Here is a 27186-nt window from a genome sequence, read left to right as displayed (position 1 = left end):
CTCAGATTGAGATTCGGACTTTGAATCATGTATGGACAGGGATTCCTCCGGTGCCACTAAAGCTTCTTCCTCCTCTCTTCTTGTTGACCGAAGATGTCCGGGACATCGTCCGGTTGATTTACCTGCATTTCCTGTCTTCTCGTATGTCTGTTCCGAACAGTCTTTTGGACTGAAAGTATTTGCAGGCCTCACAAGTGTCTTCTCGATGCTCCAGCAAGAGGCATAAGTTACAAAAGGGATGTTGGTCGGTGTACAGGTATTTGGAGTGACACTTCGTACAGAAGCGGAATGTAGTGCGTACCATTAGCACGTCATTCTCCGAGAACTTTGGAAATGGGGAAGTATTGCCCCTCTTGGCACAGCAAGTGGGTGGAGGAAGCGAACCTAAGACCTGCTAAAGAAAAGGGTGTAATGGACGCAATATTATATCAATAGAGACAATACCGTCAATTTAAAAAGGACCTAAGGGAGCCCGAAGGAGCCACAAACCGGAGCGCAAGATGCTACAGCCGAACAAGTCAGCTGGAAAAAAAACAACTGAAGATGGCGTTGGTGACCATTGGCAGTATTACAAAGAGGAGGCGTCCAACGGCCTTGTGACTCGAAGAAAACCTCATGGTTACTGTAGGAAGCTTGCTCTGTATATAATATACCAAATTGAGGTATAGTGTGCACAGAGTCCAGTGGAACTCAAAAGATAGGCATGGGGTAAAGTAGATAGCACCTCACTCTCCATTTGTGGTAGTGTGGTCGAGCAGTCAAGCAGTAAGGCTTTTTCAGAGGATAGTCTTAAGCATTTGTTGTACACACTCAGTCAGCAAATGATTTCACACATTCAAAGACTGAACGTCAGACCAATTTTTTTTGTATAAAAATATTCTTTTAGTTATTTTACTTTCTAGAACCAAGCAAGCCTGGCACCGGTAAACAATAAATACTTTTCAATAGTAATGCCGTTGTAACAGTTTGGATTGCAATTGTAAATGTACTTCGATTTGATTACAGTAGTGTTACTGATAATGCAATGCTTTTAAGAATACAGTAGATATACTTTGCATAGGACTTTTTTTTGTAAAATGACCTGTAGATTACTTTGCAGAATACCTTTCTTAAGCAGTGCAGTATACCTGAATACTACACTGGGACATTCCCTGTAAACAGGCGAGTAAAAGCGTTTTTGTTATTACAATTTTAAAGAATTTCTTTGGGTTTCCCAACTTAAAAACTTTTCATATAAAAACAGTCAATGTTATCCTATGGAGGAAAATAGTGTTATCGGTTTAAAGGTAAGTACTTTGCTGTGGGAGTTGGTGTTCTGGGGTCCGCCAGGGCCAAGGATGCACTCTTGTTACACACTCAGTGGCACTAGGGCGCAGGGTGCAGAGTGCTGTGGCCCAATGTTATCCAGCCTCCGGTTTGTGGCTCCTGGCGAGCAGGCCACAAGATTGTGCGAGCCAAGCTTGTGGTGTTAGGCTCAGGGAAAAAGGGGATCCCGTTTAGCACACAACGTGAACCCGCTGCAGCGCAGGGCCGGCTGGGTGCAGGGTGCTGTTTTGGAGTCGGATGCCCTGTTTTCAATGGGGATTCTCGGTTTTGTTTTTTAGCTGCAGGCTCAGTCCAGGAAGACTTCCGGGAGTAACCAACAGCTGGGCAGGTAAGTTAGAGGGCTCGGGACGTAGGTGAACCTCGGGTTCTTTTTTCCAGGGAGTAGGGCAGCTGAATGCAGGAGTGTCTTTTGAGGTCGGATTTCACCTTACCGGGCCACTCGCAGTTTGGGGGTGTGTGGAGGGGGGGGGGTCTCCATGCAGAGGCTGCAGACGAAGTCTGGGAGTCCTGGGGGACCTCGCTGGGACCAGTGGGCCACTTGAACTCGAGCTGTAGGCGAAGAGTACAGTGGTGGTTCCAGGTATCGGGTATCTTTTTCCTCAGCAGGCTCTGAGTCTTTATTTGGTGTTTCTTCTGAACAGAACTGCTGTTCACAGGAGATCCGGTCTTTGTTTAAGGCAGTCAGTCCTCCCAGGGGGTCCGGAGGTCGCTGGCTGCAGGACAAGACAATTTTTGGTGAAGGATCTCTGGAAACTGCAGACGAGCCGGTAGGGCTAGGGCCAAGTCAGTTGTTCTCTGCAGTCTCCTCTGCTAGGCGTCCTCTTTTGTCTTTTTTCTTCTTGGGCAGCGGGAATCTTCGTTCATGGTTCAGGGCTGCCCCCTAAATACTGTATTTAGGGGCATTTTAGGGGTCCCAAGGCAGTAGCCAATGGGCTCCTGACCTTAAAGTGACTACACCCTTGGTGTGAGCACAATCCCTAATCCTGACAGGGCCTCTAAGGGTGGCACATTAAGTGCTGCAGCCCTTAGAGGCCTTCCCTGGCCACAGTGCCCTTGGTACCCACTGTACCTTTTACAAGGGACTGACATGTGGCCAGAGAGGTGTCAATTGGGAGTACGAGGTACAGTTGTGGGGAAAGAACACAGGCCCTGGGAACCTGATTGGCAGGGTCCCAGGTTACACAAAGTCAAAGTGCATCAGTTGTCTGGCAGCAAGTGGGGGGGGGGGGGTGTTATTGCAACAGTAACCCACTTTCCTACAATTACAAAAACAACTTGTAATCATCCGATACCAACACTAGATGGCGGACTTATGCAAAGCATAGGCATCTATCTATAGCACACATGCCTTGAACATGTTTTTTTAATAAAATATGTAACATTGATTAGATTTTTAAATTACATTCTACTGAATACATATTAATACAATCAAATATGTAGGCTTTGGTGTACATGTAATGGGGTTGAGATCCAATTTAGGGGGTCATGGTTGGGATGGGTCAGAGGATTGGTATTTTTAATAAAGAGAATCCACAATGGCATTACCTAAGATGGCCGCCGGGTAGGAGCTCTTGGTAAGAGCTCCAAGTGCTTGGGATCCCATTTTTGGATTTTATCCCTGCTAGCACACAGCAGCATCTCCACCGTTGCGAGCAACGTAACTCACAAGTAACTGGATTTGAACAAGTAACTGGATTTGAACAATATCTTCCTTACCTGTTTGGCGGTGGACGAAACCTTCAGAGGATCCCCGACCTGGCCGGAGGCTGTGAGCTCCCCAGGAGAAGACCGAGTCACCCCCACCTTCTGCTTCGGACCCTGGGCGGTCCCTGGTCATATGCAGAGCACGGCACGGATGCTTGTTGCCTGGAGCCCGCTGTGGACGACTGGTACACGCTGTGGTTGCCTGCGAGTCGAGCTGTGGCGGTCCACCGGAGGTGTCCGACTCGCCTGAAATTCATCACCGCCACTAGCGCCGGACTTCGTGGAAGTGGACCCGGACCTGGACCCCTGCTGCCGTCACCCGAGGGACCGACCTCAAGAGACGCCGGATGGACGACTGGAACCCTCTGCGGAGTCGTCCTGCCCGCCTGTAATAACCGCCGTGATCACCCCGGTGGCCCGCTCAAGTTGGGAGCTGCCGAGGTGAGCTCGGCGCCACCGCAAGCCAATCCTATATAGCTCCGCAACCATCGCAGCCATCTGCGGACCTGCAACCGCCGTGGAGACCGGCACCGCTGGGCACGTTCTGAGCTCAGCAGGAGTGCGGTGCTGCCCACGGGAGAGATCTCTGGGAGCCTCTCGTTGATGCCCGGTCGGTCGGATCGGCTGGACCAGGCTCCTCATCGGAGGGTTCCCACGCCTGCACCGGACCATCGACGGATTCCTGAGCTGGTCGCTGGGTTTACTGCAGATCCTGCAGCCTCTGAGGAGACTGGCTCCGCTGGGCGCGTTTGGTGCTCGCGCTGCCCTCGGGAAGTCTCTCTCGTCATCTCGGGATAGATCTTGGAGAGGGGACGCTCACCGGGAGCACCGCGCCTACCCCCCAAGATGATCAGATCAGCTGGAGCTGGATCAAGCCGCGCGGCCCGCAGCGACAACAGCCACCCCCCTTCTGCTGCCACCGGGATCTACCGTGAGCGGAGCTGCAGCTTGTGCTGGGGTGCTACGAACGGCCGCCTGACTCTTTACAAGGTGTGTGCACACAAGTTTACTTTCCTGAACACTTTGGCCGGTTTTCTCTCCCTATGCCCGGTTTCCTAAAGGGATATTTTCTTTCAAATAAAACTATTTTCGTCGACTGGGCAGTGTCTCCATTGTCTAAAATGGCGGGGGCCATAACTGGAGCAATAAATCGCCCCACTGCCCCAGATGACCATGAGGCTGCATACCAACTACGTCAGGGGTCACCTAAACGGAGATAAGTCTCTCTCCTCCCCACCAAGCAGCAACAAAGAAGCAGCAACATAGAAGCAGGACTAACTCGACCTGCCCTCAGTAGAAAGGACTAATACTCTTGCCTTCTATACTCTATTTTGGCGGCCATCTTGACCAGCCCTCCACTTTGGTGGCCATCTTAGACTAGTCATCCTCATTAACTCACACCTAAGGCTATACTCCTATTTTCTTTTCTTTTCTTTGTATGCTCACCGCCCTATTACCTCACCCACCCACACACGCACCCCCCCCCCTCTTCTACCTACACCGCTTCCATCATGGAAAGCATGGGCAAGCACACATACAAAATTAACTACCCACCCGAGCTCAACAAAAAAAACGCCAAACGCTTCAAACACAACTTCCTGAAGGCCCACCCTGAAACCCCGTTTGTGGACACCTACTTCTCACTAACTAATGGGGCCACGAGCACTGATCATCTTCTACACTCTGCGTAGAGCACAGTGGAGGAAAATGTTCCTCTCCACTCTCACTATCTCCACCACTAGAAAATCTGCTCATGGGCTAACACTCTCCATTACACCATCCCAACTTTTCCCTGGCAAAGCCACTATCTCCATCTACAACAATGGGATCATCCTATTCCAATCCACAGACAGGAACCTTGACATTCTCGACAACCTGTTCCCCACCTTCATAGATCTTATCTCCAACAGGCGGACCTCCACTCCTAACTCCTCGGACTACACAACACACTCGTCTTCCAATCGTCAACCTAACATGCCTTTCCTATCACAGCATCTGAACGTCACACACCTCTCCCCTCCCCTCCCCTCAGTGCTGTAATCAGTCACCCTCCCGATCCTACTTCTCCACACCGCTCATGCAATGGCGAAGATCACTCCCCTTCATACACCCCCCATACCCCCACCCTCGCTTCCCCCCACCACACACCTCACACGAGCCCTGCAGAACCCATCACCGCCCTGAACATATCTCCCACACCCCGCGGCAGGACCATCTCTCACCCTATCTCCCCCCCACCCTCACTCCCCACTACCCCACTCTCCCAGTTAGACTCACGGAACACACCACCTCCCTTACCCTAACCCCTCATCCTCTCTCCCCCCCCATTCTCAGCCCCCACTATCTTACTTGCACCCCCACCATCTCTAGCCTACATTCATCCCTCAACTCACCTGCGCCGCCTCCCACCAGCACCATCACCTATTCTACCAACAGCCCCCCTACCTCATCCACACCCCTTACCCACAATCTCTCACCCATCGAATGCCACCCCACCTACTACTGCCGAAGAGCTCGGCACCGTCGCTAGCACATCCCTCCCCCTCAGCTCCCACTACAGTGCCCCACTCAACCACCCGCCCAAGGCTCTCATACCCAATACCATCCCCAATCCAACCCTGGACTTGATTATATCAACCCTCGTACAAGTCAAAGAAGAGCTCCACACCATCAAAGAACTTCTTTTCACACACCCCAGACACCCCCTACCTACCACTTCCGCATCCAACAAGTCCCCCTCCCTCCCCACAGACCCTTTCATTCATTACCCCCCGCGTTGGCCCTCTATCCCCGCTCGCAATATCACCTGCCGCCCCCCCCAACTCCCTCTCGGACCGCGACCTATACACTCTCCTCCGCTCATAAGGCCCAGGTCCCACAAAACACACAACCACCACACACCTTCCCATACCCTTAATTCTCACAAATCCCCTTAGGCCCACCACACTGAGCAACAGAAGCTCCGTCCCCAATAATCTCAGAAAAATCCCCCTCTCTAGAACATTCGACCACCCTTCTCACCCCCAAACTCAAATGTCTCCTTCTCAACTGCAGATCGGCCCCGAGACACTCCTCCAGCATCGCGGATCTCATCTTAACAAAGGACCTCGACCTAGCCATTCTGACTGAAACGTGGCTAACTGAAGCCTCTTCACCTATAATGGACATACTGGTCCCCCCCAACTATCACATCATTAGACTCGACAGAACTGGCAAGACGGGCGGGGGTATCGCATGCATTTTTAGGAGCAATCTCGCGGTTACTAAAGCCACCTCCCCCTCCCTTACCTCCTGTGAACTCATCTGCTTCGATATTACTAGCGAGGGCAAACCTTTCTGCTCCCTGCATGTCATCTACCACCCACCCGGGGACAACCTCACCTTCTCCCAACAACTCATGGACACGATAACATCCAACGCCGGGCGACTGATCACTCAAATCTACTTGGGTGACTTCAACCTCCACTGGAACGACCAGAAAGACACGGTGGTGAATGGTCTCAAATCTTTCCTCAACACGCTTGACCTCACCCGAATCTGCAACAGTCCTACACACGATAAAGGCTCTATTCCCGACCTGATCATCACCAAAGAGGACTCTACCTATCTGGAGGCAATCCAACCCTGTGACTGGTCAGACCATCACATTATCACATTTTCCATCAACGAAACGGTCAAACCTAACCCGGCTCAACCCGCCAAAACCAAGATCTGGAAAAGGGACATGAAGAATCTTAACCCCAACTTCTTGCCTTCCCACACCCGCAGTCTTCTCCTTCCCCCTACGGGCGTCTCTGATGTTCATTCTCTGACCGACCACTACCTTGACTCTATGACCTCAATAATCAATGAAGCCGCCCCCCTGCAACTGAAGAGAGTCTCCACCAAGAACTCGAACCCATGGTATGATGGTAGACTCAATGAAGACAGGCGCGCTATGCGAATGGCAGAGCGCACCTGGAGATCGGACCCCTCAGCACTGCACCTTAAAATGCTTAAGAATAAGAGAAATGCCTACTTTAGGAAAATCAAGCGCTCAAAATCAGACTTCTTTAGCCAACAGCTGGACCAAGCAAAAAACCGACCAAGAAAACTGTTCGAGCTAGTCAAAACGCAAACGAAGATGCAACCTCTTCAATCAAACAGCACAACAAGTGATACTCCAAGCTCTGAAGACTTTTCTGCCTTCTTCAAGCTAAAGACCGACAATATAAGAAGTGATCTCCTCAATGATGTAAGCCGATACTCCAGCTCCATCAGCATAACTAACACTCAACCTAAAAACAACGCGGCATGGTCGTCCTTTGACACCTACTCCGAAGAATCAATTTACAAACTGCTCGGCTCCTTGAAGCCCTTTAATCACCTCTCAGACCCCCTTCCTGCTAATGCTGTAAAAGACTTCACCCCCTGCTCCTCCCACTCTGGACTAAAATCATTAACGGCTCCCTTCAACAAGGACTCATCCCAGACTCCCTCAAGGTAGGGCAAGTCATGCCTATACTCAAGAAACCTACAGCTGACCCGGCCGACCTAAACAATTACCGCCCTATCACCAATATCCCCACCTTGGCCAAACTGCTAGAAAAATGCGTACATCTCCAACTGACAAAACACATCGATCAGTTTGACCTCTTCAACACTCATCAATCAGGATTCCGAGCAAAACACAGCACGGAAACAGCTATGACACACATAATTGATGACTCCCTCCAAATCCTTGATCGCAATGATTCCTGCCTCCTCATCCTTCTTGATCTCTCCTCAGCATTTGATACGGTCAAACATGAGAACCTACTGGAGTTGTTAAATGCAAGAATGGGTTTATCCGGGACTGTCCTCAAATGGTTCACCTCCTTCCTGCATAACCAGTCTCAAAAGTTCAAGATCAACAACGTGTTGTCCTCATCTGTGCCCGTAACACTAGGCGTCCCTCAAGGATCTTCCCTATCCCCCACATTGTTCAACCTCGTCATGGAACCACTCACCACCTTGCTTCAAGCATCGAATGTACACTTCCATATGTACGCCGATGACACTCAACTTTACCTCAAGCTACAATCCCTGGAAGACATCAAACTTCTGAACTCCACATTAAGAGACACCCAATCATGGATGGCCAATAATCACCTCAAACTAAATGCTCTGAAAACTGAGTTCCTTCTGATCTCACCTCCTGCGAAAAACGCCATCACCCAAACCTGGCTCAATCATCTAACCGCACTCAATGTCCAGCCCACCATCGTGGACTCCGCGAAATCCCTAGGCATCATACTTGACTCCAATCTCAACATGCAGCAGCACATTAGCAAGGCAACTAAAGGATCTAATTTCCAAATTAACACTGAGGAAACTCAAACCCTTCCTCCCACCCAAGGACTTCCAAACTGCGGTACAAGCCCTAGTCATCCCCCGCATAGACTACGGAATTGTGGCTCTCAGCGGGCTCCCCCTATCAACAACGGCACCCCTAAGAGCCTCCCTGAACGCTGCCGCGAGACTCCTCACTGGCTCAAGAAAACACTCGCATATATCCCGACTTAAAATCCCTGAATTGGCTGCCTTTTGAAGCCAGAGTACAGCTGAAAATTGCCTGTATGACACACTCGGCCATACACCACAAGTCACCCAACTACCTCACTCAAAAGCTGACTATATCAGGAGGCTCGAGATCCAATAGAAGCACAAAAAACCTCCTCCTGAAACCTAGAAGATTCCGGAAGGAAAAAACATACAAACACTCCTTCTCAGGAATGGCACCCAGGATCTGGAATTCACTCCCGCCTGAAACCAGGCTTATCCCCTCCACTGCATTCTTTAAGAAAGAGTTAAAGCCATCCTTATGGCTAAGTTCACCTGAACACTATTGTTACTGGATCAAAGACCTTGCACAGCTCTGTATTTTTGATTGCCTATTGTTTATTGTTGTTATACTCTTACTTGATTGCTTTCTTACCTTGCAACTCACTTACTACCGACTATTATATTGTTTTTTTTTTTTTTTTTAAAACCTTTATTGTGAAATATCAGAAGAACAAATACGGGCCCACAACCATCCGGCCGGCCACGATATCATTCGAGGCAATATTGCAAGCAATGCGGCGACTCAGTAGCACATCTACACAAATTGACAATCAATTAGGGTTGCACTGGATACCATCGTGTTACTGAGAACAGGAGCAATGAAGGTTAATTTTAACGACTTTTTCCTTAATATAAAACGGTTTCAAATAGAGCAAAAAGATAAGCGGAGTCCGTACAATCCTCTGAAAACATGAGTTGGCAACATCGTGGAGTAAATATCAGCAAGCAAGGAAGTCCCCCACTCAGCATAGTGGCACAAGGATATATGCAACAGGAATATCAACAACTGATATAGATCATGTCTACCGTTACCCACCCCGTATCAAACCAACCCGCGGACCCAAGTTAGAAACAAGAAAAGAAAAGTGTTGAGAAAAAAGGGAAAAAATAAGGCCCATAGAAACGAAAACGGAAAAATAATAATCCCCACCACCTACCCCCCCCCCCCAGCAGTGTGCCTGTCGCCCAATAAAGAACCCGAAATATAGAAAGTAAAGAAAGAAAGAAAAGAAAAAGGAAACACACATAAGACCGGAGGAGGGCAAAATCGAAATTCTCCCGGACTCCTCCGCCACACATTTGAATTCTACCCCGTATATAACAACAACAGCAAAATGACCCAAGCACAGGATAGAATGGGGAGAATCATCACATATCGCAGCAGTACGCGTTGTGGAAGCGCTCCAGACCGAGTCCCCACCGGCCACTCAATCAAAAGTTGTAAAAAAGGAATCCCCTAGCCCTGGCCAGTTCGTGGGCGTCTCCCTAAGCATGGCGCCAAAAGAAGACCCGCCCCAGATAGAACAAAGGAACAAAATGGCCACATTCGGTAAAGGAGACGTGCACCAAAACAAAATGGACATCGCCAGTCACAAACAGTTGCATTGTCCCAGAGAAGGGGCATTTCCAGGTTCGCCCGATAAAATGCAATACAGTGTAGGGATAGCCTAGCCAGCGAGACAAAGGCGACAAGGGGAACAGGTAGCTGTGGCAGCGGCGTCAGAAACAAAAGTAGCGACATCAAGGGTGAGGGCGCAGGCTTCGGTAGAGAGGGAGACATTGTAGCGCTGCTCAGGGAGGCGGATTGCAGTCCGCAAGCACCAACACAGATGAGGGACCGATCTTCCCCGCACTCGTGTGGTAGCACCGTAGCCCAGTCAGAAATCAGCAGAAGCTGAGCAGCACATCGATGAGAGCATGGCAGTGGCGCATTGCCCAGAGCCAGTGTAACAGCATCAAGTTTCCCACTCAGCACTCGGGAGCACTCCATCCATTCAGATCGTAAATCGGCAAGAGTGGCAAGAACGGAGCCATAAGTTAACATCGGCTGTCGATCCATCAAGTCCGTGGCACGAGACGTGACACACGGTCCAACACACCGCTCAGCTCCACGCAGGGCGCGACAGTCAGGAGTCGAGGAGACACTCAACCCCACAGCCAGAGAGCCAGCCGCCATTGCCACCCCGTCAGGGAATGCACAGGAATGTGGGGGCGAAACCGGCACCGAGAGGCTGGAGTCAAAGCCGCCGATCATGTCCGGACACACTAGAGATGGTCAGCCCACAGCGAGTGTCATCCCCTTTGCGGCGCAAGTCGGGGGAATACACGGGGGCTATATACTATAGCGCCAGAATGGGGTCAGCACAGCACAGCCCACCTGCAGTGTTCCACAATGAGAAAGGAACTGAATGCGCTCTCACTCATCCGATGTGCACAGGTCGAATCAGGGTCCGTCCATTTCCCTCACAGTAGGCAGCTCGTCTCAAGGCGCCAGCTCCGCCCCCAGCTCGAGCATCCGTCACTGCCCCAGCAGCCTCCGGCGGCATACGGTAACACAGGTCCCGGTTCCAGGGCTACAAAGGCCGACAAACAATCCCATCGATATCTCCGGTTACCAGGCAGGCAGGGACATCGGAGGAACGCGAACCACCACCGCGCACTGTCATAGTCCTCCCGCTGCAGCGCTATACCAGGATAGAGGTCAGGATATCGTCACGGGAGACAAAGGCTTACGGAGCCGGGAGCCTACACGTCCGTCCCAGTCGCCATCTTAGCTCCTCCGTATTATATTGTTTTTAAGAGTGTGTATAATCACCCCCCCCTTGTTGCCCCTAACCTCTGTTACTGTAAAGCGCTCTGATATCTGCAAAGATCTTGTTCGCGCTATATAAAACTTTGAATAAATAAATAATGGCAGTACATAATGGCAGAGAAGTAATGGTGGTCGAAGCGATGGCATATATCCCCGCCAAGTAATAGCCGAAGGATTATGTACAGTACAGGACTTCTTTTATAGAGACCTCAAGCTGTGAAGAGATCTGCACTTACTGTCTTGGAGCATTAAAAAATCCTTCCAAAATTACAGCAGAAATATTTAAAATGCTCTGAAATCACAGTAGCGTGGACAATGGGTATAATGGCAATGGTGACGTGGTGCCCAGAGCAGGTGAGTGGGCATGCAGCTATTATCAGGCTTCAGCGGACCAGAAGGACCGAATTACTGGTTCATTCGAAGGCAGCTGCTTGCACTGATGCAATGAATCACTACGGATTAAGGGGGAGACACAGGCTTACCTTTAGCGACACATCTTTCACCAAATTCCTAGTGTTGGGATCGACAAATGGAACAGTACTGGCCTCCGTTCCATCCAAGATTAACTTCCCCAGCATAGTTCCCTTCTCTCGGATCTTCTTGGTCAGGGCTCTGGTGTCAACTCCTAGATGAATATAAACAAATACATGTATTGAAAACTGATGTGCGAACATCCAATGTTCTGGGTGAATCACAACAGCAAATCTGTGCAAGTGTGCTGCACCCCGTTCATTCACCAGTCAGCCTTCACCCTAGAGATGTCTCGAGTTCTAGGTAATAAACCCTTTATGTCCCTCTTACAACTTCGACTGACAGCACATCTCTGCCTCTTGTGCTTTAAGATACATGTGTAAGACGTTCTCTATTTTAACACGCCATACATGAAAGGGAGACACACAAATGCATGAACACAAATAAACTTCAATCTTGACATCGTGGGTTGATAGTCTGGCATGGCTCTTGTGCATACTATCTGGATAATCTGAGTCATTGGTCAGGTGTTACCTTCTAGATTTACATGTAAATGTATATCATTTAGGGATTCTATAAATCGGTCACTCCTATACCCTTTGGGTGCAAATGTTGGCTGTCTGAGCCTTATGTACACTCATAAATTGCGAACAGAGTACTGCTCTAATTTCTATATATTAAATGTGTACAAAATCCAGGGCGTAGGCAGAGTAGTGAAGAGTATGAGGCAGAGATCAAAACAGGCACTCTTATTCATGAGGTAAAGGATTGAAAATCTAACAAAAGTCTACGAAAAATACGTTACTGGGGAATTACACAAAAATGAATACTGTTGCATGCATTACTTCTGGTAGACAGGGAAGAATGGAGTGAAATTTAGTCCCCCGCATTTAATTTTTTTTTTTTTTTTTTTTTAGAGTTTTATATAGCTCGAACTAGACCCGAAGATATCCGGTATCAGAGTGCTTTACATAGCACCAGTTTCGTTCACATTCATATTTTTGCACAGGAAGATTAAGTGATATGCCCATAATCTCAAGATGTTGAGCGTCGTTGCAGAGACTCGAACCCGGTTCCCCAGCTTCAACGTCGACCGCTCTAGCCATAAGGCATTACACTGGACTTTAATTTTAAATCTCCATTTTTAACCTCCCCAAGTTGTAACCTGCTTTTGCCAAGGGGTGAAGACATGCACTCATGTTTATGGTTACATTCAGGATACCTACTCGGGGACAACTGCAGTTTTTATTAAGGTTAAGTTAAAGAAGCCACTAGCTGCATAGTTGCCTGGGTGGTATTTGCCTTACGCTTTTGGGGCAAAATGCTATACTTTGCTCCTGAGTGATACCCAAGGAACAGAGTTGGGTCCAGATTTTCCAGCATCCACAACTATAGCACCCTTTTGGGAGAGCACGGCTCGAGCTACAAAACGACTTACCATACAGCTGGACTTGAAAATGGGGTGCTTCTGAAGTTCCACAAGTAAAACAGAACCAAGTGCCATAGGATACAATTATCCATGGGGCTAAAAATAGCAGAAATCTAGCTCCATAAGGATATAATAGCCTAGTGATTGATAGTTCAGCCACAGAAACTAATATTTTCTTACTGTTTTGACGATCTTAGTTTTAACACTTCTGTAGGGAGTAACTTGGCTATCCCTTAAGAGCGATCATGTAGTTTGGCACTGTGGGAAACGGCAGAAGCCACTGACCGCCCAGGGAAAAAGCTTCAGAGATGGTGTTTCCTCATATCTATCTTTGAGGAGTAAAATTAACAAAAAGGTTCCACACCCAGTGGCCGGGGCTTGTCGAGTATGAAAGGTCAATACCAGTGAAGTCCTAGGGCAGGACAAGAAGAAGGCCTGTACCCACCTCCTCCTCTTTCTGCATCCACTTCCAACCTAGTGTAAGCCTACCTCCATTCATAGCTTCTGTGGATCCCACAACGGGCAGAACTAATGCTCACGGATGTGGAAGAATCCGCAGATTACTAGTGGAGCCACACCGGAATGTTGCACACCATTTCCTAGATGGACAGCACTTTCTGCCTCTCAGGTACTGAATGTGGTTACTGGATCACTGCAAAATATGCACACTTATACCTGCAGCGCTTTTGCTTTCAGCAAGTTGTTCTACATTTTCAATAGGGTCAATCTGTTTAGTACCTTAAACATTGCGGTGTCTTTACTGCTCTCACTATGGTTTATAAGTTTCACTTTATTAGAAATGAAACACTGTATGAAGTACCTCAAATGTAATAAATTATAACAAAAAAAGACTGAAGGTGAACAACCTACAGCATATAATTACCTTAAGCCTGACTGGAGATAACTCAGTCTAAAGGTACAAAGAACACCAAACTGGGAAGACAAACATCCCGAGTGATTCCATTACCTATTAAAGACAGGACTGGGGAAAGCAGAACTGCAGTGCATGTTCTTTGGTTTTTGACTAGCATTTCGTGTTATTTTGGTTGTGCATTCTCATGGCCTAGGACTTCCAAGCAGGTTACAATTGGAATGTTTGGTTGTTTTACATGGAATCTTTGGTTGTTTCACAGCAATTGAAGCCACCCATGCTGCAAGCGGTCAAACTTGCTGTGGGCTCTTCGCATACCTGCTTCCTGCACTCCCCAGCTTTAAAAAAAAAACTCGCGTTACGAAGGAAACCTAAACAAGCACTGGCGTTGCCAATAGGTCTCGTAGTAGGAAAGTTGGAGCTATTGGTTTTGTAAATGACAAAGCCCTTTATGTTTTTAAAATGAAAACAAAAATAAAAGGCATTGTTATTTGCAATTGTAATAGCTCCAACTTTCCTACTGCGAGACCTATTGTGAGGGGGGGTGAGAGGGTGAGGGGGTGTGAGAGGGTGAGGGGGTGTGAGAGGGTGAGGGGGTGTGAGAGGGTGAGGGGGTGTGAGAGGGTGAGGGGGTGTGAGAGGGTGAGGGGGTGTGAGAGTGAGGGGGTGTGAGAGTGAGGGGGTGTGAGAGTGAGGGGGTGTGAGAGTGAGGGGGTGTGAGAGTGAGGGGGTGTGAGAGTGAGGGGGTGTGAGAGTGAGGGGGTGTGAGAGTGAGGGGGTGTGAGAGTGAGGGGGTGTGAGAGTGAGGGGGTGTGAGAGTGAGGGGGTGTGAGAGTGAGGGGGTGTGAGAGTGAGGGGGTGTGAGAGTGAGGGGGTGTGAGAGTGAGGGGGTGTGAGAGTGAGGGGGTGTGAGAGTGAGGGGTGTGAGAGTGAGGGGTGTGAGAGTGAGGGGTGTGAGAGTGAGGGGTGTGAGAGTGAGGGGTGTGAGAGTGAGGGGTGTGAGAGTGAGGGGTGTGAGAGTGAGGGGTGTGAGAGTGAGGGGTGTGAGAGTGAGGGGTGTGAGAGTGAGGGGTGTGAGAGTGAGGGGTGTGAGAGTGAGGAGTGAGTGAGGGGTGTGAGAGTGAGGGGTGTGAGGGGGGTGAGAGTGAGGGGTGTGAGAGTGAGGGGTGTGAGAGTGAGGGGTGTGAGAGTGAGGGGGGTGAGAGTGAGGGGGGTGTGTGAGGGGGGGTGTGAGGGGGGTGTGTGAGGGGGGTGTGTGAGGGGGGGGTGTGAGGGGGGGGTGTGAGGGGGGTGTGTGAGGGGGGTGTGTGAGGGGGGTGTGTGAGGGGGGTGTGTGAGGGGAGTGTGTGAGGGGGGGTGTGAGGGGGGGGTGTGAGGGGGGTGTGTGAGGGGGGTGTGTGAGGGGGGGGGTGTGAGGGGGGTGTGTGAGGGGGTGTGTGAGGGGGGTGTGTGAGGGGGGTGTGTGAGGGGGTGTGTGAGGGGGGTGTGTGAGGGGGTGTGAGGGGGGTGTGTGAGGGGGGTGTGTGAGGGAGTGTGAGGGTGAGGTGGTGTGAGGGTGGGTGAGAGTGTATGTGAGGGGTGAAAGGGTGTGGGAGGGTGAGAGGGTGGGTGAGAGGGCGAGTGAGGGTGAGGGGTTGTGTGAGGGTGAGGGTGTGTGAGGGGGTGTGAGGGTGTGAGCGAGGGGGTGTGAGGTGGTGAGCGAGGGGGTGAGTGAGGAATTCCAGGTACAAAGACAGAAATATATGAGAAGTGCGGCTGGTCTATCAAAAGTAGGACAGAGACTCAGAGGAAGAACGAACGAGGTACATACATGCATACAAGACAACACACAAATATGTGGGAGAGAGAGACCAATGGGATGAGGTGAAGGAAGGCACAGTAACTGAAGAAAGACAGCAACAGCCAGACTGGAAATCGGTAAAAGACCGTCAGAGGGGGAAGAAAACGACAGAGAAAAAAACACATACATGAAACAGAGAGAGAGGGATAGTTTGACTTGTGAAGACAGGGAAAGAATGAAGAGCTGCAGCAGTAACCAGGCAGAGAGATGTGCTGAAGTGAAGCAAAGACACAGGGGGAGAAGAAGAGCAGAGAGGAGGTGCAGAGATAGTGAGAGACAGACAAACAGGAGGAGAGAGGGGGTGGGACAGAAGTGCACAAATAGATGGCATATAGGAGAGAGAGATGGCAAGAATGAGTACAAGACCAGGCAGATGAACAGATAGAGAGGGGGGGATAAAGGCCGAGGGAGACACGCGATGAAGAGGAGAAGGAGAGAGACAATAACTAAAATGGAGAAGCGGCTACAGCTACAAGAAAGAGGAAAAGAAGGAGGAGTGTGATCGGATAGAGTGCGAGGGGGAGGGAAAAAGAGGAGACAGTACAGCGGGGTAGAGAGAGAATGGAGGGGACAGAAAAAGAAAGGGAAAGCGCGAGGGGTGGAGGAAGAAAGATCAGGGGCTAGAGACAGTGAGATGGTGCGACTGTGAGAAGGGTGACAAGCAGATAGAAAGAGACACAGGATAAGGAGACAGGGTGAGAGCGACAGCAAGAGGCAGAGAGTGACGTCACAGGTGGAGGGTGCGATAGAAAGTGAACGTTTGTGTATGGGAATGAGAGAGAGAGTGACAGAGAGAGAGAACCATAGAGTGCTGTAGTGAAAAGATAGGTGCCTGGACGCTTTGTATGTACATCCGTCTCATTACTAGTGCAAACACAAAAGTTTCACCTTTTTAAAGCACATGGATAGATGACAGCCAGCAACACATGATTGGGGGTAGGAGGAGTAGAGTGTGCGTGTGGGGGGGGGGGGGGGAGGACACGACGTGAAGTGTGGAAGCAACAGGGTTGACCAGAAGCTACACGGATGGCATGTGTGGAAAGGGAAGAAGCAGAGGGCCTCATGCCCAGTAGTCCGAACAAGAAGTGTGTGTGTCAGTCGAACAAGTTTAAACAAGAAGGACTGGGCGAGAAGGGAGGGGGGGAATGGCAGCAGCAGATGAGCCTGATTAAAGCTGATGAAAAGGGAGGGGGAGGAGGGAGTGCGATGCGAGCAGCAGCAGGGAAGGAGCGGAGAGGAGGCTCTGATGGAGAGCGACGCAACCACGACCATAGAAGCCCTGCAATATAAAATAATGAATCACGGAAAGCAGGACGTAAGGCTGTGACTTTCAGTGTTTGAAAGTGAACTCTACAGTTCTAGGTGGGCAGCTCTGAAAATTACGAACAGGGTACATAAACACATGAATACCAATGGTGTGACTAAACGTACACGCCAACAACCCTTTGGCTGCAAGGGTGCACCCCGGAATTAACAGATATAAGATGTGAATAGAGCACCCTCCTCAAGTACTATACCCAATTATGCTCAAACAGTGATGCTCACAAAACACTAGACCCGTTTTTTCACTGCTGAAATCCTAAAATAATTCCCACAAGCATAGACTATTAGAGCGAAAGGGAGAAAGAACGCGAGCCAGTAAGACAAATTGGGAGAGTAAACAAACGATGCGCGCTCTGTGCTGGGTGAGGGCCATTAGCCTGTAAGAACTCTGGGCGAGATCAAAGGAAGGGTGGGAGGGACATTGGCGAGCGAGGGGTGATGGGGTGCAGCCTGGTGAGCTGAAGTGACAGCAGAGAAAACACAGATGCAAGATTTACAAAAGCCAAACATTATAACAATCTGGGAATACTCGTTCTCGAGTGCGTTGCAGCTATCACGGACTGCATTTGTGCTGAAAGAACTGTTCTACTATTGTTACACATAACACATGATTTACAAATATATCTGTATATTGTACATTGGTGGGCCACTTGCGAGATCAAAAGATGCTTTAAAGACGAGCAGCGAAATTGATTTATGCCCGGTTTCAGTAACATTCAGCTATTGCGGACACGAAAGTTAAAGTGCGGCTTTATATACAGACAACATTGGTGGGCCACTTGCGAGATCAAAAGATGCTTTAAAGACGAGCACCGAAATTGATTTATGCCCGGTTTCAGTAACATTCAGCTATTGCACCACTTAGGTGACAGGATAAAACAAGCAACACACCAAGCAGATGAGCACAAAGTAAAAGCGGCGCTGTTATTTAATAAAGGCCTAAGGGCATGTTGTGTCAGAGGTCGGAGGTGTCTGGAAGCGGCACTGTTACTAAACAAATCAAGGAGCACAGGCATTGTGACGGAGGTGTGAGAGGTCTGGCAGGGAACAGATGGCCTGGCCGTGAAGCAGGGGGCGGGGCAGCGCTGGGGAAGCCTGTGGGAGGATGATTGATGCCTTTGATGTGGGGAGGGAGGAGAGCCTTTTGCGAGCCTTGTGCAGGAGAAATGAACAGATGTCCGTGAGGTGTGGGAGGAGTGCCTGATGCGCGTGCTTGTCTTTCACGTGAACTGAAAGAAAACCGTGGCTGAAAGCCCTTTGGTTTGACGAGGATTTTGCCGACTTGAATTCTCGCTCCCTCAATGCGCTTATTTATTCAGAGTTTTATATAGCGCGAACAAGATCCTTACGGATATCAGAGCGCTTCACAAAGACAGGGGAGGGGCAGTAGGAGTGAACATAGACAATGGGAGCAATATAGTAGTCATTAACATGGTGGGGTAATGGAGACATACATGAAACATGAGTGAACAGAGACAATGGGAGCAAAATAGCAGTCGCTAACATGGTGGGGTAATAGTGGCATACATGAACATATCACAATAAAATCAGGTAAACAAGTAATATAAGATGGCACAAGTCATTGATCCCACTACAGGGGTGTTCATGTGTACCTGTGTGTGGATGGCTTATACCAAATTCTTAGTGTAGCGAGAACACTGAGTGAGGGCATCTGGAGAGTGAATCAACGTGTAACATATATTGGTAGTGACAACATCAGGTTAGAAGTATAGTGCCAGAGGACAAGGTGAGCAGTGATACAGAGCAATGCAGAGTCTCTGATCCAGCACCAATCATGTTCAGGAGATCTTGGCCAGGAGGATGCTTTTCACCTCTTTCTTGAAGAGTGCAGTGGAGGAGATCAGCCTAGTTTCAGGCGGGAGCGCGTTCCAAATCCTGGGTGCCATTCCAGAGAAGGAGCGCTTGTATGTTTTCTCTTTCCGGAATCTACGAGGTTTCAGTAGTAAGTTTTTGTGCTTCTATTGGACCTCGAACCTCCTGAGATAGACAACTTTTGAGCGAGGTAGTTGGGTGCATTGTGGTGCACGGCCGCGTGTGTCATAACTGCAATTTTTAGCTGTATTCTGGCTTCAAAAGGCAGCCATTTTAGAGACTTTAAGTCTGGGGATATATGCAAATATTTTCTTGAGCCAGTAATGAGTCTCGCGGCAGCGTTCAGGGAGGCTCTTAAGGGTGCTGTTGTGGATAGCGGGAGTCCGCTGAGGGCCACAATCCCGTAGTCTATTCGAGGGATGACTAGAGCTTGTACAGCAGTATGGAAGTCTTCGGCAGGGAGGAAAGGTTTAATTTTCCTCAATGTGTTGATTTGGAGATTAGCTGCTTTTGTGGCTTTGCTAACGTGCTGTTGCATGTTGAGCTTGGCGTCGAGTGTGATGCCTAGGGATTTCGCCGAGTCCACGATGGTAGGTTGAACATTGAGTGCTGTTAGATTATTGAGCCATGTTTGGGTGGTGGAGGTTTTCGTCGGGGGTGAGATGAGTAGGAACTCGGTTTTCAGGGCATTTAGTTTGAGGTGATTATCTGCCAGCCAAGATTGAGTGTTAATAAGCGTGGAGTTCAGATGTTTGATATCTTCCGGAGATTGTAGCTTTAGGTAGAGTTGTGTGTCGTCGGCGTACATATGGAATTGGACAATGGAGGCTTGGAGCAAGGTGGCGAGCGGTTCCATGACGAGGTTGAACAGTGTGGGGGAGAGGGAGGATCCTTGTGGAAGCCTAGATCTGCAGGCACAGGTGTGGATAGCACATTGTCGATCTTGAACTTCTGTGATCGATCTTGCGCGCATTGTAGGTCACGAGACCTAAAAAACCAACTCTAAAATCAATACTTCCATCACAAACCATCCAATACCAACGGAGTGAGTTCTTTTCTATAAGCCACTAGATTCTGAACAAAGTCAGGGTATGTGCGACACGTCAGAGGAGTACTAAGCCACAGTGCACCCTACACCCGTTTCCTCAAGTACTACATTGTGCTCAAAAGGAAATAATGACAAATTACGAGCAAAAACCACAGCGGGATACAGTGACCAACCTTCGAGTCCTGGGATGTTGTGCTCCTTAAGCCATTGATCCAGGGAGAGAGCAGCGCACCAGTGGCTTGGTTTTTCAGACTTCTCACCCACGATTAGGGCGGATGTGTGGATGCGGCTTGATTCAAACCACTGCAAGACGAAGGAAAAAACATAAAAGCAAAGGATTGAACGAATAATTAAGCTATTAACTTGCAATAAATGTTGTACTCTTGTAACAAGCAGGGGTGTAATTTAAAGGTCAAATACATGTGGCACTATTAATTACTGAGAATTAAATCCAAAGGGAGAAAACCAGGGAGACATTATCTTGTGAAATACATTGTATTTCAATAAATATACATAGTTGACATATTAAACTTCATATGTACAAGCACATGGAACGGTAGCACTTAAGTTACATTGAATGGCATGTAACCTACAAGATATTGTGCACAAGTGCTCGTGAAGGATTGTGACCGCGCAAGTGACACGTGACGTGGTATGTACAGCGATAGTGACGGGCACAACACAAAACAAACAGGATTACAATTCTTTACATATTTAAGATACCCTAACAGTAAATGGTACAAAATTAACCGAACGGGGTATCCGTGAAGGGGGCGCCAGGAGTTGTGATGTGGAAGTCGATGGCGTTTCGGCCTGCAGAAGTGTTAGGCCATCATCCAGACCAGGTTACGGTTATTTCAAAATATGTAAAGAATTTTAATTCCATGTGTTACATGTGCTTGTACACATGAAGTTTATTATGTCAAAAATGTATATTTAAATACAATTTATTTCACAAGAGAACGTCTCCCTGGTTTTCTCCCTTTTGGATCTAATTCTCAGTAATTAATTGTGCCACGTGTATTTGACCTTTAAATAACACCCCTGCTTGAGACACTGTTGTATATTACAGATTACTGCCCTAGTCAGCTTGGGGTATATGGGCTACCTCCTGCAGTCTGATACTGCATACTCTCATGTAAGGTATGCACAATAAAGTTGGTAGCAGGATATATTGTCATCAGTATGCACCACAGCCGCTTCAGAAACATACCAAAGAACCAGAAGAAAAAATATTGTGTCAGGGAATAAGACTTGCGCTAGAGAATATTGCTCATCATTAAACAAATATCTTTTAGGATGGGAGTATGTGGTGGACATAGTGGTAATGGCATCTTCAATATATAACAATTGTCACGTGGAACTGACTTGACCAAAGCCATACGTTAATTAATCTCGAAGCTCTGTAAATTACTTCAAGGAGAATTCCACTGTTCAATTTAATTAGAAAACAAATACAACTAGATGCTTGAAAAAATGAATAAATGAACAAAGCTGGATTCCCAAATCGATGTTATCATATATCTATTAGTTACACATTTCTGCATATGTCACGACAAAGTATATTAAGGTGTGAGAAAGTGAATCAAAAGGGCAGGCGACGCAGTGCTCACATACAAGTACAGCAATACAGACGAGACATTCATATAATACACTGTACAATTGCCAAAGGTATCGCAGAAATAGTAGCTGCGTGGGGTAGCTACTCTATCAGGGCTCTTCCTTTATTCCAAACAGAGTTCTTGAACAATATAGGAAAATTAGTCTATGTTTTGACCTCAAGGACGTAGTAGTCTACCACTCGCATCTACCACTTCCGTGTGGTCATGCTTTTAATTTCTGGTGATCTAGTTGCAACCTTGACTCGAATCAATAACTTACATATCCTAAAGGGTAGCTTGAAAGCTTCAGACACACTTTATGTACTGCCCTAATCCTGTAAGTCTTTAAAGTAATCTTGTGGTCCGAATCAATCTGGTGACATTTCAACTCCGAAGTGTAGCCTGACGCTACGAGTCAAACCTACAACCTACACGGAGAGTGGTAATGGCAGGCATGTGGATGTTTTCAGAACTGGGCTCCACAAATAGTGTTTTCCATCCAGTGCCAGGTCTACAACTTTGGGGAAAGATACAGCCCTAAAAATATACCTCCTTAGCCCTAGGATTTTGTTAACATGGTCTTAAGACCAAAGTTCTATTATGGACCTTAGATAGGCTGATCAGTGGCACTTTCGAAACGGCTCCCAATCGCAGCAGGAGATGAAATCCTGTAAAAGGAATAGGGTTCAAATATGGAGACCCTAGACCCAACCTGGTTTGCTTGGTACCTCTCTGGAAGGGTGGAATCAAGCGTGTCAGCCATGGGCCGGAATACAATGTGGCATCACAAAAAAATAAAACTCATCCCACTCAGCAACAGAAACGTCTCCTGGTGAGATCATGATGATCAGCTGTCTGAAACTTGCCCGATTAGGGGCATGGTCAACTGAAGTCCAGGATCCAGTTAAAATTTTACTTAAGGTTTCTACTGGTCCCTTTGCTTTACAAGGGAACTGGTGGGAATGTGGCCAGTTCATCCCATGGAGCCCAAAGAGTGCATTTCGAATAACAGACTTGTGTGTCCCGGATCAACAGTTAGCGCCCCAGAGGTTTCAATAGTGCTTTAGATTTTTTCAATGGGAACATGTGTGATTTCTCACTTGGCAGTGTAGTGTAGTTCCTATTTCCTTAATAGGCTCTGTGCATTGGAATAATATACCCTATAGTTTTGGCATAGGACTGTGGTCAGTATGCCCCTATCGAGTATATTAAACTTAATTTACTTTGTACCAGCTAACTCAGAGGCCACTAGAAACACCTTGTATACAAGAAGGGAGTAGTTTCTGGCAACAGCATAAACATGACCACTTTGTTTCCCTTTTAGAAGCGAACACGTCTAAGAATCATGAAAACAATAGATAACAGTTTCACTCAGCTAATGGTGCATGCTTAGTTTCTTCAGATTTACAAAGAAAGAATAGACGGGCGTTTCAATAAAAGGATTTATTGAAGTTATTTCTCATGTAAGAGATATAAGATGTTACAACTGTAAGACAGTATGCAAGATATATTATGTACAGCGCAAGCAGTAGAAAAAAATAATTCTGCAATAGCATTAGGTATGACACATTCATATACATAAACACAGCCTAAAAAGTGAATCCTCTTATGATGCTTCTCTAACTAGTTCTACCCCAGTGTACCTAACCTAAGTGTAGTACAAGGTAAGAAGTAGGTGCTGTATTCTATAGTATGGTATACTAGTGTGGTATGCCAAGAGTCCCTCTAAGTTCTAGTCAGCTCCAGACCTTAGAATAAGAGAGGCGAGACTCTCTTTCCGGGTCTAAAACTCTAACACGACGAGAAGGGAGTCAGAACACTGGAAGCTGGATTCTCTGCGAGCAGGGATGACAGCGTCTCTTGTCAGTGAGTCAGGCCGGGACACTAACTCCTCTAAAGTCATAGTCTCCTACATGGCAAGGGATGTATATTTATACCTGGAAGGTGCTTAGGAATGTTTGCATTGACGTAATGTCGGGCAGAGGAAGAAGTCATGCATAATAAATGAGTTCTTGGAGAAATCAATAATCCTGGGCTACGGAAACTCCTAACAGATTATGGGTCTTGTTTCGAAGAACTCGTCGTGACTTTGGGGTGGACGGATGTAGGTAACCATGCCTGTATTTGGGTAGCATGGCTAATGCCTAAATAAGGACTGGGATCTTATGCCTATATAAGGGCAATGTGAATTGTGCTTATATAAGGACATGATTCAGGAAAACCTATATACGGACACCTAAATCGGAATACAACAGCAGGAGTGGCCCAGCCATAAAGATTAACCTACATATCCGTTATGCCACCAAGGGAAGCTTGTCTAGTTATTGGCATGACTTATTCATGTATGTAAATAGATGCAACTGAAACAAAAATGGCTGACCATTCAAAAGTCGGCCAAGGTCAGGTGTGCAGTGACACTAATAAGTAATAAGTCCATAGTGGGCAGAAAGAAATATCCCTGGGGACAGAGGAGACTGGGCTTTGCTTTGAACAATGACAGGAAGTGAGTCAGTATTGTAGTAGGGGAAAGGACCCAAAGTGTAAGAAGAGAGGAAGCTCTTGAGTGAAGAGGGCATTAGGCTCTACCCTAGAAATTACACGTTTAGTGGTAATTCATACACCCAACGCACATGCTAGACAATAGGTCTTAGGACCCAGACTTCAGTGATGGGTGTAATTTTTATCTGACTCTGGAGGATTAGACACTTAGACACTGGCAGGGGGGCATGGGTGCAGTGGTGCTTTCCGGTGTTGGGTTTTTGCGGTCCAAGGTCCTCATGTTCTTCTTGGGTGCCTGCAGGGATGTAGCTCTGCTACTCCACGGAGATGCTAGTTGCTCCTTAAAGTGCTGGCAGTCCTCCCAGGATTTTGGGGGCAGATCAGTTGCTGAACGAGTCGTCTCTGATGCAACTGCCATTTTGATTAGTTTGGATGTAGGCGCCACCCGACATTAGCAATAGTTTTGCACATAAGTAGGGGGTATTATTAACTTTTTAAAAGTAATTTTTTTAATACTGTGACTTTGCACTTTACCTGATGCTGGGGGCTTTTGACTCGCTGGTTAGAGTGAATGGCCGCCATTTTGATTAGTTGGTGTTCTACTCTTCTTTAGAAGGAGACTATTTAGTTTGGACGCAGGCATGAACGCGCTGCTGGCGAACCACAGGCATGCCAGTCTGTGCCGGTTTGCACCTCAAATGCGCTGTGCATCATTTGCCCTTACAGAAATATACCAAGGAAGTATTGCTACAAGCAAACCCTTCAGGTAGGCATGTTGGCTGCAATCCTTTTAATTTTAGCGAGTGTGCAGAGTGTTCTCACTGTAGCAACTGTAATCTTAGTTTTAGGGTGAAGAAATTGGTGCCGGCGGACAACACAAGGTAGTGCTTAGATTCCAAGGTAGCTTCAATGAGCTGCCTTTTTATTCATTCTCGTTCTCTTTTCAAACGTGTAGACAAGATTGTAGCGTTCCTTGAGCCTTACACTCCCCATTTGGTATTCTTGACTGAAACTTGGGCAGACTAATCCTTAGATCCTGATCTTTCCGCAGTATTACCATCCGACTACGTTATCAAAATATGGGAACGGGTGGGCAAAATAGGAGATGGAACAGCGATAGTTTACCACAATCTGCTACACTTAATATGTGAACCTGCTAACCTAGCAAGCAGTGAGGCCCTTTCTTTTAAGGTCCTTTCTTTTAACTGTAAACTAACGGAGAAGAGTAGGTTTTATGGCATTTTGGCTTATAGGCCACAAAGTTACGTTTTGAGAAATCTTAAGCAATTTTATTGGGATATTCAATACCCTAATTACATGGTATATGGGGATGTTAATTTCCACCTAGAAGAACTCCGCAACAAAGACTCAGCATATTGGATTGAGAATTCAAACTGTTTTAATTTGAATCAGTTAGTCGAGGCTGCCACACATACAGCATGCCATATTTTAGATGGCATATTCATAAATATTTCTAATTATATGATGGAAGTGTAACTACCTATGATTTGGTCTGATCATAAAGCGATCCGCTTCAGTCTTGACTTATCAACGTTGAACATTTGGGAAGAGTATGGCGGAGGTTGAATATGCTACTTACCAGTATGCATCTGTTCTTGGCATGTAGGGCTGCTGACATTCATATCTATAGCATAGATCGCCGCCTAGTGTTGGGTCCGGATGATTGCACATTGTTGTCCTAGAAGAGTCTTCGAAGTATCACGAGATAGGTGGCTCCTCCCCTGGACTACAGTGCGCATGGGCATCGACTCCATCCCCAGATTGTTTTTAGCCATTGTGGCGAAGATGGAGTGTAACTGTGTGAGCGATGACCATGCTAAGAGTAAGTGTAAATTCTGCAACCGCTACAGGCGCCGGGGAGGAGGGCGGGCGATATGAATGTCAGCAGCCCTACATGCCAAGAACAGATGCATACTGGTAAGTAGCATTTTCAGTTCGAGGCATGTGGGCTGCTGAATTCATATCTATAGCATAGAATAAATAGCAGTCCCTCCATTAACGGCGGCCGCCTGTGCCAGCTGCAGACGTTTGAAAAAGTGTCTTAAGAACAGCCTGCCCTACAGCTGCTTGGAGTGCACATCTACACAGTAGTGTTTAGTAAATGTGTGTGGTGTAGACCATGTGGCTGCTCTACAAATATCTTCCAAAGGGATATTACCAAGGAAAGCCATGGAGGCCCCCAACTTATGGGTGGAGTGGGCTCTGGGGGAGACCGTTAAAGTGCGCTTAGCCTTGTGATAGCAAATCTGAATACACTTAACGATCCACCTGGCTATACCTGCTTTGGAAATGGGGTTGCCCTTGTGCTGGGCTGAAAAGGCAACAAAGTTGTTGGGTCTTCCTAAATTCTTTGGTCCTATCAATGTAGTACATGAAAGCTCGTTTGACGTCAAGAGTGTGGAGCATTCTTTCAGCCACCGTCTCAGGGTTTTGAAAGAACGCGGGCAGCTCAATGGTCTGATTGAAATGGAACTGCGAAACCACTTTAGGAAGAAATGTAGGGTTAGTGCGCAGCACCACCCTGTTGGAGTGAATTTGAATGAATGGCTCTTGTACAGTGAGCGCCTGTAGCTCACTAACACGTCGTAGAGACGTAATGGCAATGAGAAAAGCCACTTTCCACGTTAAAAACTGAATCTCACATGAATGTAGAGGCTCGAAAGGTGGGCCCATCAACCTGGTGAGGACCACATTGAGGTTCCATAAAGGAGCTGGCGGGGTCCTGGGAGGGATGACCCGTTAGTCCTTCTAGGAAGGCTTTAATGGCAGGCACTATGAAACGGAGAGATGCTGCCTGTTTTGGAGATAAGCCGCTATGGCGGATAAGTGTATCCGAATGGAAGCATATGCTAGATTGCATTTGTAAAGATGTACCAAATAACAGATGATGTTGGGAGTGGATGCATCTAGCGGGTTGATGTTGTGTTCAGTACAGTAAATGGCAAACCGCTTCCAATTCGCTGCATAGCAAGCTCTGGTGGTGGGCTTTCTTGCCTCCCGTATGATATCCATGCATTCAGGAGGCAAGTTAAGGTAGCTAAACT

At 47.6% G+C, this 27186-nt stretch overlaps 1 protein-coding gene across 7 annotated transcripts in view; it reads right to left on the bottom strand.

The window, feature by feature from the left end:
- The window catches only part of CAD (carbamoyl-phosphate synthetase 2, aspartate transcarbamylase, and dihydroorotase), a 414808-nt gene that overhangs the window by 299967 nt on the left and 87655 nt on the right, over positions 1-27186 (bottom strand). For all 7 annotated transcript variants that reach the window (XM_078650082.1, XM_078650077.1, XM_078650079.1 and 4 more), the window contains exons 3-4: positions 20195-20324; positions 11689-11831 (exon numbers count right to left, since the gene is read on the bottom strand). In XM_078650082.1, the coding sequence (XP_078506208.1) occupies positions 11689-11831; positions 20195-20324 (273 nt within the window). The remainder of the gene's footprint in view (positions 1-11688; positions 11832-20194; positions 20325-27186) is intronic.

This window comes from Lissotriton helveticus, chromosome 6 (genome assembly GCF_964261635.1).
Source record: "Lissotriton helveticus chromosome 6, aLisHel1.1, whole genome shotgun sequence".
Classification (NCBI taxonomy): Eukaryota; Metazoa; Chordata; class Amphibia; order Caudata; family Salamandridae; genus Lissotriton; species Lissotriton helveticus.
This window is presented reverse-complemented; position numbering and strand designations above follow the sequence as displayed.